We start from the raw sequence: 16205 nt of genomic DNA on the forward strand, positions 1-16205 counted from the left end.
TGCGGGGCAGAGGTTCGTTGACGGGCTGACAAAGGAGGCGTGATAGCGCTCAGCTAAAAATAGACAGAAAGCCAATCTGTTAATGAGCCACAGCTGGTGCCACACAGGCGGGGCCAATTGGGTGCCATGGCAACCGTGACACAAGAATTAATGTAAAAATAAATCAATCAGTTTTAAACTAATCCAGAATTGGCTGCGCTTACATCAAAGAGACAGTGTGTATTATTTGACCTCTAGGTGTTGCTTTATTGTGTCATCCAACCCAAAAAGAGCGCTAAAGAGAACCACGGAGACTTATAGTAACCAAACCACAACATGTTCCTTTTTTTTAGTCCAGCCTTTTGAAAAGAAAGACAAAAAAAGAGACAAGAAATGGAAAAAGGGGAAATAAAAAGACAAAAAGGGGCAAAAAAATAAAAAGGATGGAAAAAAAGAAAAGTAAAACAGAGAAAAGACAAAGAAGGGAGAAAAAGAAAAAAATAAAGATAAAAAAAGAAAGGAAAAGAAGAAGAAAAAAAGCTAAGCAAGACAAGGAAAAAAAGAATAAGAAAAAAGGCGGGGGCCTCAAATTCTCACCCCACGGGCCGTGAGTTTTAGACCCATATTCTAATGAATCCAGCCTAAAGATGAAACGATATAGGTTTACTTTGGTTTTTCACACAAATACTTTTGTACAGTGTCAAGTAAAAGTATTGCCCAGGCCACCGTGTGATAATTAGACACACCTCTTCCCAGTTCCCCGGTTGGGGCCCTCTGGTGGTAGGAGGTGTGTCAGACCCTAACGCCATACTTACTAAGAATTGTCTCCAAAATATGTTTTATATCAAGCACGTCATACGGCCCGTGGCCCGGATCCGCATACCAAATGCTGTCTCCAGCCGCTAGATGGCAGTGTTGAGTTTGTATCGCGAGGCTAGTTGGTCCAGGTGTAAAACTGCATTCACTCAACAGTTAATAAAAACCAGTTGACACATTCACTGCCAAACTTGAAAATCTTTTTACTCATTGTCTGTGGATACATGGTTTGGGTTTAGAAAAGATCCCCTATCATCATTATATGTAGTGTAGGCTACTAAAGTAAGCTAACTGATAAAGCATCAATCCGAAAAACAAAGCTAAACATTTGGAGTCGATATTGTTTTACTGATCAGCCCCGCCTCAGAACAGAAAGTCTTGATCCGGCCCTAGAGCCAAACTTAATTTGACGTTCCTGTTTTTTTATAAAAGGCATCCTTTTTATCAAGAGTACGATAGAATCGCATTAATGCATATAGTTGACTGTGAAAAGGCTTAAAATATATTTCACGATTCACGGATCATCGTACCTTTGGCAACATCCAGTGGACATATTTAAAACTGCAGGTCATTTTTTGATGAGAGGAGGCTTATTAAATCAGATCCCGATTTGATCCCGTGAGCTGTAGTTTGGAGACCTCTGGTTTAGCCAATCAGAATGCAGAACACAATCCACGATGAAAATCGGCAACGAAGAGAACCCACTAAACCACGATACAGCGAGGGATTACTGCGTTTAAAGCCCCCGCAAAACGTGAAAATCCACAATGTATCGACGTCCCGTCATAAAAGCTCCCATGAGTCAAACTTACCTCGATATGACATCCTTACTGACTGAGAGTATATGACGGTAACAATATAACAACTATTGGTCTACAAACAAAAACATAGAAGACAGATTTTAAGTTGAATGAATGGTCTTTATTGTCATTTTACTAAAGTACGACCAAATTGGAGGGCTTCTCCTTTCAGTGTTAGAAAACAATTTAGAGAGCGGCTGGCTAGCTACAGTCTAACGTCAGGTATCCTCGAATTGGCCAGGTCTCTGCGATAGTTAGAATACAACTGTCCTGAATGTAGTGGTTTCCCACGAGTTGTATATCTCAGTCATCCGTTTCATTGATAATGGAGTTGTTGAGATACAAGCTCAGCAGGGTTAGCTTGTGAGGGTTGTTACAAAGCTAAGACGTAGCAGTAGGTTGGACCTGTCGCCTAGCTATTGCCTTTTCTCCCAACGCCGCCTCGGAGCACTTGCTGGTGTTTAGCATTTCTTTGCACTCTTTTGACTTCCCTCTAAGCCCATTTTAATTGATGAATTGATTTTGATTGTAACACGCAGCTAAAAGCTAGCTGTAACAGTGCTTGGCAGTTTTGGTGTCCACAAAGACTTGAGTGTCTGGCCTCTTGTTTGACCGACAGCATACACCAGCCTATCACAGTCCGCACACAGACAATCACGCCCATCCAACACACACTCACATCCAACCCGCCCTTCATGATAGCATGTGCTGTTTGGTCAGAACACAATGCACGATACGTTGATATCAATGACAATAAAAACAAACCAATTCAATTTAGCAAACCAGCGAAAACCGAAGCGCAAAGTAGCAAAGGATTACTGTATTGGTATCATTGAATTTCAATAGCACTAGCAATCTCCCAAACGCTGTTCCACAGGGTAACAGTCGGAGGTAGCCACAGGTAGCTGTCGGGCAAGCCAAGCACCCACCACCCAATCCCTCTCCTCCCGCTCCCCTTCAGGCCCCTCTCTCTCCTGGCGCAGAAGCACACTAAAGCGTTGCCTCCACCCCACGCTTCCCCGACGTTCCACCATCACATCGCTCCATTGCTGCAGAGCAACTTGTGTTCCAGGAGCGCGCTGCAGGGTCGTCCTGTACGTCGGTAAGTCCTGGACAATCTCATCCTCGTTGCAGGACACAAAGAGGACAGAACGATAAACTGACGTGGCGCTGCCGGTGTAGGGACCTACCTGTTGGGCCCCGCGTAGAACGGCCAGCTTGGCGCGCAAAGGCTTATACGCCGACCTGTACAGAAGCATCAGTCTCACCAGCATTACGAGGAAACTGGAAACCCCGGTCACGCACAGAAATATGTTACTAGCCAACAAGCACACGCAAAACACACCGGCACCGAGCACATGGCGGAGGGTAGCGGGTGTGGGAACATCTTTCTCCCTCGACCAACTCCGTGTGACCAGGGCCCCGGAGCTAGTGGGTGTTACAACTGAAGTAGCGGTGGAAAGGGATGCGGTCGAAGTGGTTCGCAATGACCCCGTTGTAGGAAGGGATCCGGTCGGAGTAGTCGGCTGCAGCGCGTTTGTAATGGTACCAGAGTACGTGCGGTAAGTGCTGCGAGAAGGCCGCCTGACTATCTCCCCATCACCTCTACCAACTTCATCGCCCCCCTCTGTGAAACCGACGGTAGGTGGTAGAGAGGTCATGCTTGCTGGAGAAGATTTCGAAGATGGACACAAGTCCTCTTGGGCCTGATCGAGGACGGTTCGACCTTTGAATCGTTCAGGTGAGTGGCATTCCTGCAAGGCAAGAGGGTTGAGTTAACCCCTAATGGAAAAATCATTACTTTACAGCGAGGGTGTCAAACTCATTTGAGATCAGGGGCCAAATGGTAGGAAAAAAACACTCTCACAGGGGCCGGACTAGTCTATTTAATGAATAAATGGAAACTTTGAACATTAAAGTAAAAACGGAACAAAAACAATAACTCGACAACAAAATAATCTTACATAATATGTTCGAAAAGGGGTAGTAAGAAGCAGGTGCTTATTTTCCCTTCAACTGCATCTTCCCTATTAAATACACCAATGATAATAACAACAATAGTAATAATATTAATAATTAAGTTATGATATAACAATAGCATACCTGTCATGCATTTTAAGAAGTGTACGACGTACGAGGAAATCTGTACGAAAAAACGCCAATTTGTCAAATTTGGGTACCATCCGGTATACGCCGACTATTACGAAACGGCAAATCAATCAAGTCAAACGAATTCGAGTTGTGTAGTGAAAGGAAGTCCGTCTCTTTTTAGAGAACCGGCTTTTTTGGCTCAACTCATTCAAGAGAGCCGGCTCTCAAACGGCACACTTGCTTTGATGCATTATATTACAAATAATTATGTTGTATAAAGAAGTTAAGAAAAAAGGAAGGTATAAAAGGAGAAAATGAAAAAAGACAGGTTTGTGATTATCCCTTTAATCAGTATATTACCTACAATAATTGAATGCAGAAAATGAATTCATACTTTGAATAAGAAAATGTATTATTCTACTTAAATATATTTTCATGTATTTTTTCCTTCTACAGTGAACGTCCAAGCTACTTCATTTTTGAACTTTTTTTTTATAATAAACCTCATTCATGTCGAGCAACAAAATGTGAATTAACAATATATATGATACAACGAAACACATGTACAATATAACATGTTAAACTACATGAATAACACGTTTGAAAAAAAAATATGGTGTAAGATTATTTTGTATTTTGTAAGGGAAAATACGACAGTTTGTAATGGCATGGAGCCGTGGAGCTTGACAGGTATGCAATAACAACAAAGTTAACCATAGTTCTAGACGCACTATTCCCAATCTCTCGTATCACCCATTAGCTTCATCTCTGTATTCCGCCAGTAATGTTTTTTGTATTTAAATTTGAACAAGTGACTAGCGGGACATTGTTCGATCTCGTTTTGTAAATTGTTCCTGTTGTGGCAAACAGACTTGCATTTGTAGTATAGAGTTACATACATTTAGAAATGATTGACATTGAAATTTCGGGAAGATCCTTGGCAAGACAGTTGAGACCTGCAAGGCCCTTCTTCAAGGACTCTCTGAGCAAACTGAGGCGAACAACAATTTCCACAACATTCCAAAGTTTGACTCCGCACACAGACACACACATACTTTTCCTGGTGGTTCTCACCTTTGGGATTAGGAATTCACTACAGCCCCTCAAGTTATAATTTCCCTCTTTCCAAATGAATCATTTATTGATGTTTTCTGGCACTATGTTTTCTTTTTTTACCTTAAATGGCAGTTGTGCAGTGAAAAATTGTACTAAATCATCCAATTTTAATAATTTGGACTGCAGGAATAAAATATGAGTATGATCTCGATAGCCTACCCTGTGTATGGTTCTAGTTGCACGTTTTTGGAGGATAAAAAGGGGCTGTAGTGAACTTTTGAAATGATTGCCCCAGACTTCTGCACAATATTGATGGCTTTAAAAGACGTGTTTAGCTGCGGAGCTGGGGATCTTTTGGTGGCTCACAAATAAATTACATATATGATACAGGGATGTGAATGTCGATTATAAAATGATTATTTAGGTTTTTCCCCTCAATTTTTCCCTGCAGGCTGTCAAACATACAGCTCGCAGGCCTGAACCAGCACGTTGGATAATTTAATCCGGCTCGGCATGAATGCCTGTGTATATCAGAAAAAGAAGACAGTCTACAGGTCATTTCTATCAAAATTCAAATCAATCCAAACCAATTTCTCTTTCTGGTAGCTAGATGGAAGTTAAATATATACAGTAAGTACTCTCTGCTTTTGTAGACCCAGCCTTGTACTTTGATCTAAAGTAGTCTATTCTAATTTGCTATACACTGCTAATTTTTTTTATTTTTAATTGTTTTTTAATCTATTTTAAACCAGCATGATAATTAAGGTAAAAAATTAAATACCGCATTTTTCGCACTATAAGGCGCACCTAAAAGCCTTTATTTTTTTCAAATACTGACCATGCGCCTTAAAATACAGTGCGCCTTATATATGGATCAATATTAAGTCGCAAGGTCTCGCAACAAAGGCAAGCAGCCGCTGACTAGATTTTTCCTCGTAGGAGATGTGGTCCGCGGTGTATGCTGGGATACATATGCCGGCGTTTCATTTCCCAGCCAATGTGTCAATCATCGTTTGAATCGATCACTATTGGCTAAAGTTATTCGGAGGTAAAGGGGGAGGATCCTTTTTATCATTTACAGGCTCGCATAGGCTAAAGGGGCGAAACAAAGCCTGCAATTGGCCGAAAAAGATGAATGTGAATATCAAGTTTGATTGTCTACGGCATAGAGGAAACATGTTTTACCATTCTGTATTTGTAAATATTTAACTCTCCTGGATTTACTACACTCACGGATATAAGAGGACCATGGTTGCACATTATTATTGAACGCAACGACTTCGGTGAGCTACTCCGGCTATATATTTTCCCAGTATCTTGTTTCAGAGTGATCTCGATGTTTCTGTGATGGGTCTTTTTTTAAATTAAACTCAATTCCAAGTGTTTATTGTCATATGCACAGTAAAGTTGCGAGCGAAAAAGAAAATAGAAACTAAGGAATGGTTGGCATTTCTTGAATCCCAAGACTTTAACCTTCCGAATGATCGTACGGACACCGCATCCGCACGTGTCTACGACACGTATTTGCTTCTTTGCAAGCTTTCGGAATGTTAAGGGGGTAATAAGTTAGACTGAACTATCTGACTGTTTTGTCGACGTTCCCATTGTAGCGCCTTATAACCCGGTGCGCCCAATAGTGCAGAAAATACGGTACATTTCATAGATCCCACTTAGTTTGCATAGTGTGGTGAGTTGGTTCAGGTGTAAAACTGCATTCACTCAACTGTTGTATTAAACTAGTTATCACATTCAATGTCAAACATAAAAATCAGTTTTTCCCATTTTGAATAAATGTGTCATGCTTGAAAAACGACAACCTTTTTATACAGTACATGATTATAAAACAGGCTACTAAAGTAGGCTAGCTTTACATCCTTTTTTCTGATCCGGCCCGCCTGAGAACAGAAAAACTGGATCCAGCCCCAAAGGTAAACTGAGTTGGACATCCCAGATTTAGATCAACGCATGTGTAGAAAAACTCAATGATGCAATAATTAATTTAACAGTTTCACACCTCACTTCTTCTTTACTTTGCAATCTATGTGATTAAAATGTTATTACACGGAAAAATGGACGGTGAAGGATTTTATACATTTGACTATTAAGGATTTTATACGATTGAATACATTTTACATTTATCGAGTTTAATGCAAAATGTTCCCTGACTGGGCTGTAGTTCAATGACAGGTCACGCTGTTCCAAATGCAGAATATTTTGACTAGGGAATTTGGATAACAGGACTCTGACAGAGGACAGCAGGCAATCTCTTGAGAACAAGGCCCTGATGACGTAGAAACGCTCGGTGTTGTTTTGAGTTTTCCAGACATCGCGGCGAGGTGGTGGAGCCTACGTTGGGCTTCCTTGGCACGCCCATGGGAGGAGCCGGCACACCATCTTGCGGGGAGACGTGGGCCAATAAGGAGAGAGCTAAAGGACTTCAGAAAAAGGCTTCACAGAGACTCCAATGACACTAATCCGGCCGTATTCGATGGAGTTCACTTAGTTAAACAGTTTAAGAAATTAAATCTGCCCCCGTGTGGAAATGCCGGTCTCTTGTCCCTCTTTTCCTTCAAGAATCGAGCACGCATTGTTAGGAGAATGTAGGTTGTGTTTGGTTAATGGAGTCAGATAACTAATTGGAACAATTTGGTAAACGATACATATTGGTATTAATTCCCTACAACGGCGATAATTTGGACCCCACAGATGGATATGAATGCATAAGTAGCGACGCCATAAGACATGTATCGCAATTCAATGGATTGCTTCTATTATTAGTGTGACACGGGGAACATTTGCAGACTACAGTATTATAAATGATTCTAAAGAGTTTTGGGTTTACAATACCCGAGCCTGTGACGAAAATCGAGCCTAAGAAAAAGAGGTAAGAATAGGGAATGTCTAGATTGATTATTTTGGTACATACCAAACTTCTGGAGCCGTTGGAGATGGTGGTGCCGTCACGGACGTAGAAATTAAACTCGTAGTCTTTCAAATATGAGTGCAGATACAAGAGGCCGCAGCCGCAAGCCCATGGGTTAGGAGAGAAGAACAGGAAGGGCACTAAGTCCTTCTGATCGAACCAGTTGTCCGGTAACTCGCTGATCTGAGGAGAAAATCCGACATGTAGAGATTTCACCAAAAGATGACCTGGTCGTCCTCCTCCTACCTGGTTCATTTCCAGGTAAATTGTTTCTATGGAAAGTAAAGGGTGGAGCAAGTTCGGTGGTAGGACTGTGATGCGATTGGAACTCAGGTCGAGGATCTGTAAGGAGAGCAAGAAAACCTCTTGACAACTCTTGACAAAGACCAGCGTGACTATTGACCCGATGCTCCTCGCTAACATGCTAACCTCCAACTCGCTGAGTCCATGGAACGCATCGTCGCTCAGAGACTCAATTGCGTTTTGGTCCAGGTAGAGGTTTGTCAGGGAGGGGCAGGCTGAAAAAGCCATGTCGGTCAAAGACCTGAGGCGGTTGCTTCCCAGCCGGAGGACCTTCAGGCTGGGCAGGAGCGGCCCATCAGTCGGAGTCATTTGAGATACCTGAGAAGTTTGGACAGTGAGGTAAATGGAGTTCATCGTCAGCGCGATGTGATTTGTGGTCACCTCGTTCGCTGTCAGGTCCAGCTCGTGCAACTTCTTCAACATCCTGAAGGATATCCAGGGTAGGCTGGATAACTGGTTCCTTGGAAGTAGGAGAATCTCAAAAGAGGAAGAGATGAAACTGTCAAAACAGGAAGCAGGAAGTGTCTGCTTGTCTGGGACCAGATCAAACGATTAGCTTCGAGCAGAAGATATGCAGTACTTCTAGATATTTCCATAATTAGAATTGTCTGGATTGTTATCGATAACAACAGCTTCATTTGGTGGACACTAAGGGTGGGTAAAATGACAAAACTGTCAGATCAAATTATAAAAAAGACTAATTTACCTCGGTTGTCGGGGTTAAAACCCATTAACGTCCCGATGTTATTCCACTCATGAAACGATTTTTCACAAACATGGTCTCGTACCATTCACGACATTCCAGTGAATCGACCCGTGTAAAATATTTACTCCAAAAATGGAGATGGATTAAAAAAAAAACTAAAAGCATTTCTGAATTGTTGGACGATCCTCGTGGTGACGAGCTATTTTCACTCCAAAATTCCCTTTTAAACGTTAACAGACTCGTCAGATGATTTCCAATCATTGGCCTCTGACATTTTCATTGACACCACTCTCGACGAATTGCAAGCTTTTTTTCATTGTCTTAGCTTGCGATAACCAAAGAGCGCCTGCATTCAAAAATGTACTGCCAGTAGTAGGGTGGTCCTTATTTTTCGACTTTTAAAATTTCATGCTCTGACCCCTTGAATATGTTCCAATATATACAAAACGTAATTAGGCAAAGTTTCATCAAAATCAAAGGATATTTAGAGGTCGCTCAAGGCCTCTGAAATTTTGGTATGAAAAATAAGGATTTTTCGCACATTATATCAGACCTAGTGTACAAAGTTACTTGTAACTTTTCTTGTGTTACAATTATAAGCAATGGACTGAAATTGGATGTTCTAAAACGCCGTACACATAGGGTTAAGATTTCCGTTTTTTCTCGAAAATTGCCAAAATTTTACCATTTTGGGAAATTTCAAAGTCGTTGAGCTACCTCTAAATATTATCCAAATTGTTCAAAATTGCACACAGTGTGTTTTTATCGATATAAGAACATATGCGGGGGGTCAGAGCCCAATATTTCAACAAAAAAAAATTTCGACCCCCATTAAGGACCACCCTAGCCAGTAGTGACCGATTTTAATGTTGATTGACACATTGGTGAATGAAATTCCTAACATCAATGTATAGAATTTTTCCATTTGTATTCAAATGAGAGCCCAAAATAAATGTGTGCAAATGCAACTCAGCACCTATTTGTTACGCGATATTATTACGCGCAAGTGTTCGCAATCATTGATTGACTTCTGAAAGAGAGAAGTCAAACGCTTACAACTCTTTCACAATGTCTGAAAATTGGTAAAGTAAAATAGAGTAAAATGCAGAGGTTTTAGAGCTGTAAACTGGTCGACATACTTGACATACTTTGACATACTTTTAGAAAAATGTGTAAAATACAGTCTTTTTGATTGTGATCAAATCTGACCTGGGACCAATCTTCATCTTATTGTCCCAACTGTTTTCCAGCTAAGATGACCGTGCTACACTCATCTTGCATGTGATTGCTAGAGAAAATTCAGGCGGGAGTAAAAGCCTACTATTTCTGTGTTTTCTGACTTAGATTACTCAATGTTAGCAGTACTTGCAGTGATTATTTTCAGAGTGTTAACTTTCAAAGTAGACCAAAACCGTCCATATTCACCAAACGGTTCAAGAACAGTATTCAATAGGTGGGTTTTTTTGAATCAGGGATATCAAACTTAGTTAGGCACTGGGGCTGGAACCAGACTTTTTGTTCTCAGGCAGGCCAGTTCAATAAAGAATGTCAACTTAAAATGTTTAGCTTACTGTAATTTTCCAGTATCATGCTTTCTCATTCAGCTTACTTTAGTAGCTTACCCTACATAATCATAGATGACAAGTGATCTTTTCCAAGCACAAAAATGGGGGAAAAAAATATTTTCGTGTTTGGCATTGGATGCATTAACTTGTTAAACGAATGCAGTTTTACACCTGAACCAACTCACCACACTACACAAACTCAAGTGGGACCTGTGCAAAAAATTAAAAATATTTGCCTTAATTGTTGTTATGGTTTGAAATAGATAAAAAAAAAAAATCCAAATTAAAAGTTTTAAGATTAGACTACATCAGGTCAAACTACTAGGCTGCTCTTTTGGTTCGACTCTTGGCTTTTGTTCTGAAACAGCTGAAATATTTCTATTCAGATTGTAGTTTTTAAATAAAACAGTTTTACTGGCTGAAATCTTTGTGCTGTATACTGAAAGTATAAATAAACTCAAGGGGGTTTCAATTATTTGAGAATCGGAACATTTCCAAGCAAAACATCGATATAGGGTCGGTATCGATCGATACTACCCTGAATTTACGTGGATCGGATCGATATCAAAATTCTTATTATCGCCAACCCCTTAAATTAGACGTAATGTCAGGATAAATAAGAAAAAATATTTAAAAGGTGCTTAGACATTTGGCTTAAGTTATTATAATAGAGCAATGAAAACGAGTAACAGAGCAAATAACTTATTTTCTATATTTTTTTTGTGCATTCTCATATTTTTTTTTTGATCCCTCCATTTTTCAATAACTTTCATATTTTTGGAATCATTCAAACAATTTCTTTAACATTTTCAACCTATTCCAAGTCACTCCTACTCTTGCAACATCATCCGGGAGTGACTTCAGCCTTATCTCCTCTCCGTGTAACTTCCCCCCGAAATTGCAATGTCTAACTGCTGTCTTTATATCAGTGGTCGGCCGTCAGAGCCTGCAAGGTCTTCACTGCTGGCCTAAAAATATCTGAATCGTGTGATGGAATTACATGTTGTTCATGAATACTTGGTCAATCATTCGAAACTGTCTTTCATTGCTTTCCCCCAGCTCGTGCTGCTTCCAGATACGTGCTTTCTTTCATATTTAAGCATTCAACCAATCGGAATTTTAATCATTACCCTTCACAAGCAGATCTGCAGGCCCTCCCGAGACATAACAAGTGACGATGTTGGTTTACCCAATCGGTCAGAAGTGTGCGACATCGAAGCCTTATTGCAGGCGTGAAGAAACGTCAGCTAGGGGGGCAGTAGTGTAGTTTTCTACTAAATTATATATTTCTTTTTCACTCAACAGTGTACTTTTAACTTGTTTAAACTTTGAACTCTTTATACTAAGCAATGTAATGTCAGGTAACTCAGAATCTCTGAACAAACACAAATCGTTTGAGACCGGGTGGAAAGATTTTTTTGTAGAGGAATGGGCTCAACCAGGCTGTACTTGCCCAAGACACACCACAGGAAATGGTGCCCCTGCGACCCTAGTGGTTAAGAAATCCAACCACCCAACTATTTAACACTTTATGTTTCCATACGCGCTCCCAACATGCGTTTTAGACCGGGTGGAAACATTTGTTGGCCTGGAGGGGGATGGGTACCACCAGGCTGTACTTGCCCAAGACACAACACAGGAAATGGTGCATCTGTGACCCTAGTGGTTTAAGGATCCAACCACCCAACCATATAACACTATATGTTAGCACATTCGCCCAACAGGCGTAAGGTCCCCTTTTTGAGACCAGGTGGAAACATTTGTTGGCGTGGAGTGGGATGGGTAACACAAGACTGTACTTGCTCAAGACACACCACAGGAAATGGTGCACCTACGACCTTAAAGGATACAACAGCACAATATTTTAAAACTATATGTTTTGAAAGTGCAGTGGTTAGCACATTTGCCTAACCCGCAGAAGGTTCCCAGTTCAAAACCGAGTAGAAGCATATGTTGGCCAGGTTAGGAATGGGCGCCACCACGCTGGACTTGCTGAAGAAACACCACAGGTAATGGTGCCCCTACGGCTCTAGTGGTTAAGCAATCCAACCACCCAACCAGATAACATTGTATGTTTCCATAGTGCAGTGGTTAGCACATTCGCCCAACACGCCTGGAAAGGGATGGGTACCACCAGGCTGTACATGCCCAAGACACACCACAGGAAATTGTGCCTCTATGACCCTAGTGGTTAAAGGATCCAACCACCCAACCATATAACACAATATATTTTAGCAAATTCGCCCAACACACGAAGGTCCCCGGTTTGAGACCGGGTGGAAACATGTGTTGGCCTGGAGAGGGATAGGCGCCACCAGGGTGCACTTGCCCAAGACACACCACTGGAAATGGTGCCCCTTCGACCTTAGTGGTTAAGAAATCCAACCCCACAACCATATAACACTATATGCTTCCATAGTGCACATTCGCCCAGCGTGCGTAAGGTCCCGGTTTGAGACTAGGTGGAAACATTAGTTGGAGAGGGATGGGCACCACCATGCTGTACTCTCCCAAGACAAACCACAGTTAATGGTGACCCTAGTAGTTAAGGGATGCAACCACCCAACTATATAACACTATATGTTTCCATAGTGCAGTGTTTAGCTCATTTACCCAACACGCGTAAGGTTCCCAGTTCAAACCAAGTAGAAACACATGTTGGCCAGGAGAGGGATGGGTGCCACCAGGCTGTACTTGCCCAAGACACACCACAGGTAACGGTGCCCCTACCACCCTAGTAGTTAAGGGATAAAATCCACCATCCAAACCTGTCATTTAAATAACCATTTCATGCACTTCAACCAAAAAAAGCGCTCATTTTTCAGAAGCCCTAGTCGGGTTACCTCAGTCGTGGTTTCAAGGCCTGTGGGCACAGCACTGAAACCTGCTGCTGTGCAGTTGAGCCGGACTTTGTGGTCCACGTTTCGGTCGCTGTGGCATTTGTCCAATGCTAAATCCGCCCCGACGATGGAAACAAGGAGGGTAAAAGAGAGCAGCAGCATTCTCAAGTTGCGAAGACCGCTCGGAATATGCCTCTCACGAGAGAAGTTATCTGTTCTTATATGAAAGCTGCTTATAGAGGAAGGCTGCCGACTGATAAGACCTTTTCCTTCTGCAATAATTCTGCACGCGAATGCTCAAGCGGATAAATACTGAAGGGAAAAAAAGCAGTTTTATTCAAATGGGGGAAAGTTGAGGAAGATCATGAAACTAAATACTCATTCATATTAAATGCACAACTCTTATTACCGTAACTACCCCAATTTGTTTATCACAGCGCTGTTTTTCAGGGGTTTACAGTATATTCTTGTATTTTGGAGTTTCTTTGTTGTTGCATTGAGAAGTAAAAATGTTTAACAGACGTTTCGTTGCGTCATGCAAGGATTACAGTTTAAAGTTGCTTATTTTAGAAAAGTGTAAAAACAGGAGCAAAATGACAGGACAGGTGAAAAAGAGCTTGCCGTGAAAAACAGAGATTTGCAGACAGACTGACAAAAGGGGACTGACAGGGAGCCAATCTGTCAACAAGCTCCAGCTGGAGCCCACGGGCGGGGCCAATTGGGTGCCATTGCAACCGTGACACTTCATCTAGCATCTTCTTTCTTAGCTTTTTCCTCCTTTTCCCCTTTTTCTTTCCCCCAAGCTTTTTACCTATTTTTTCTCGCTTTATTATTTTGTTCTTACTTTTCTCTCTTTTAATTTTCTTTTGTTTCTTCATGTTTTGTTTTTTTCATTTCAGATTGCTCTCACCTCTATCATCCAGTTTTTTTGGGGTGGGCAGAACGTGTCCAGGGGTGGGCATTTAGTTAATAGCTCAGTTACTTTTTGGAAGAAGTAGTGAGCAACTATAAATACAGACGCTGCCCTACTTACAAACGAGATTGTTCATAAGTTGAGTTTTTTCGTTAGTTGCTTCAGTGTTATATTTTGTATGTTTAAGGTTTATACAAGTATGTTTTGTCCCAAAAAAATAAGCATTTCATGAAATAATATCCTCTATAAAGATAAAGTTGAGTTTAACTTACTTTTGGGAGATGCGCTTCAACAGTTAGGTGACCTCCTCCTCCGTGGTAAAAAGTGGCCGAAAAAAAGCGTTCCGACCATTTTATCAACTGCATCGAGCTCTTATTCCACTTTCATTTCAAACTAAACGGCTCGCCTCTTCTTTACACTTTACACCAACCATACTGAATGGATGCACAAGATATTAAACAATAAAAATGTCAAAGTTCTTAGCGCGCTGGAGATACAGTATCGATTTTTTACACAGGAACTAGGAAGGGGAAGCGGCTTTCTCCTTCGAGGTGGATGCTGGGTGACCTCCTACAGCGCCACACACCAGCAGCCCTACAATAATATTCTGTAAAAGGTGCACGCAATACAAAATCTAACTTACAGCAATGTCCGGATATTTTTCGACACCCCGAAAAAAATAATCTTAACTGCCGTTTTTCGGAACTCAAATGTTCGCAAGTAGGGGACCTTCTGTAATGACTTTTTCAAAGTAACATGCTCAACACTGGTGTAGACTACAATGTTGAAAATAATCATGGGTTTGAATCCGGACACATTTTCCATCCAACCAACTTTTTATGTCAGTACCTAAAGTAGTGATGGTGGTCAGACCAATCCTTATATCAATAGTATTCATTTTTAGGACATACTTGGATCAGATCAATACTATTGTCCTGGGATCAATACTTCACCCCGCTACTGATTTCCTCAAATCGCCACTTCTATATGTAAATAGTTCATAGCTGATTTTTCTTTTTTAATACTTTTTCTCTGTAAAAGTTGTAGAAGTATTTTTTTTTAAATACTGTTTTAGGGGCAGTTAGCGTGAAGCCCCCAGTGCGGAGGTCCAGGGTTCAGTTCCAGCTACCGCTGCCTCCCCCATGCAGAGTTTGCATACTCTCCCCGTGGGTTTTCTCGGGACACTCCGGTTTCCTCCCACACTCCAAAAACACGCATGTCAGGTTCATTGGCAAGTCCCTGCACTAGCACCCAGGACCCTAATGAGGATAAGTGGCACAGAAAATGGATGGATACCGTTAAAGGTTTTAAGATTGTATAATATGCACTTACTGACTTTATTTTCAAAATATTGTGCATAAGATGTTCTATTTGTATTTTCGTAACATTGCAGCTTTTTGTACAACTCTTGGGTTTTGTTCTGAAACAGTTGTTATGGAAATTATTGTTTATACTGTTAGTCATTTAATAAAAAATGAAATATTCATACTACCCAAAGTCTTTGTGAATTGTACATATCAAATAACTCAAGGGAAAGTTCCAATTTTTATTTATTTATCTTTATTGGTATCGATTCATACTAACATCGATTTATTTGGATCGGATCAATTCAAAGATTCACAGTATCGCTCAACACTACAAAGTAGGTGACTTCAATTTTAAAGTAAGGTCATTTCATTCATTTTTAGAAGACAAACATAAAAGCGTCAGCAATTTCGAAGATTTAATATTAAAGGATGTGTGCGTCTGTTGAGGAATCAGGTATGTGTTCACAACGCTCAACGAAGTCCAAAGAACCCATAGTATTTATTTTCCACTGTGCCTGTTTTGCTGACTTTTATCAGAGCTGTTTGGGGTGGAACACATTAGCTTCAACAAATGGGGACTAGGAGGGTTGCTGGAGAATGACATTATGCTTGTCCATGGGGAGATCTTTTTGGGGGTAATTGTAGCAGGAAAATGGTGAAAGTAAGAAGAGGTTCTCCTTTAAATAGTCTTAATGACAAACCACAAAACAGATGAAAAAATGAGTTTATTTGAGCGGGACTAAGAAATGCACGTAGTTGCACACTCATTGACCGAGGCTGCAATTATGACAGAAGCCAGAAGACGGCAGCTGAGAGTTCCCAATTCTGCACATATATGAAAACCAGTTTTTGAATAAAGTTGCAATGAAATTTCACACATTGAGGAAAAAAAACACACAAAGCAAG

At 41.0% G+C, this 16205-nt stretch overlaps 1 protein-coding gene across 2 annotated transcripts; it reads right to left on the reverse strand.

Moving 5' to 3' along the window:
- Positions 1-1720: 1720 nt before the first annotated feature.
- gp1ba (glycoprotein Ib platelet subunit alpha) lies at positions 1721-13247 on the reverse strand. 2 transcript variants are annotated; one of them, XM_088347665.1, is made up of 6 exons: positions 13083-13247; positions 8350-8445; positions 8095-8286; positions 7912-8007; positions 7669-7848; positions 1721-3349 (listed from the first exon to the last, which is right to left on the reverse strand). In XM_088347665.1, exons 1-6 carry the CDS (start codon positions 13239-13241, stop codon positions 2444-2446), a joined length of 1629 nt encoding a protein of 542 aa, XP_088203791.1. In that variant the 5' UTR covers positions 13242-13247; the 3' UTR covers positions 1721-2443. The 2 variants fall into 2 exon arrangements, with proteins under 2 accessions (XP_088203791.1, XP_088203790.1); XM_088347664.1 differs by having other exon boundaries at positions 7912-8286.
- Positions 13248-16205: the final 2958 nt, after the last annotated feature.

Source organism: Urocampus carinirostris, chromosome 11 (genome assembly GCF_059441175.1).
Source record: "Urocampus carinirostris isolate Australia breed hairy pipefish chromosome 11, RoL_Ucar_1.0, whole genome shotgun sequence".
NCBI classification, from domain to species: domain Eukaryota; kingdom Metazoa; phylum Chordata; class Actinopteri; order Syngnathiformes; family Syngnathidae; genus Urocampus; species Urocampus carinirostris.

Coding starts and splice junctions, on each gene's coding strand:
- gp1ba (XM_088347664.1), bottom strand. CDS start 13,241: ATGCTGCTGCTCTCTTTTACCCTCCTTGTTTCCATCGTCGGGGCGGAT. Junction 8,287..8,349: donor TGGACCTGACAGCGAACGAG/GTGACCACAAAT, acceptor CAAACTTCTCAG/GTATCTCAAATGACTCCGAC. Junction 7,849..7,911: donor TTTACCTGGAAATGAACCAG/GTAGGAGGAGGA, acceptor TTTTCTCCTCAG/ATCAGCGAGTTACCGGACAA.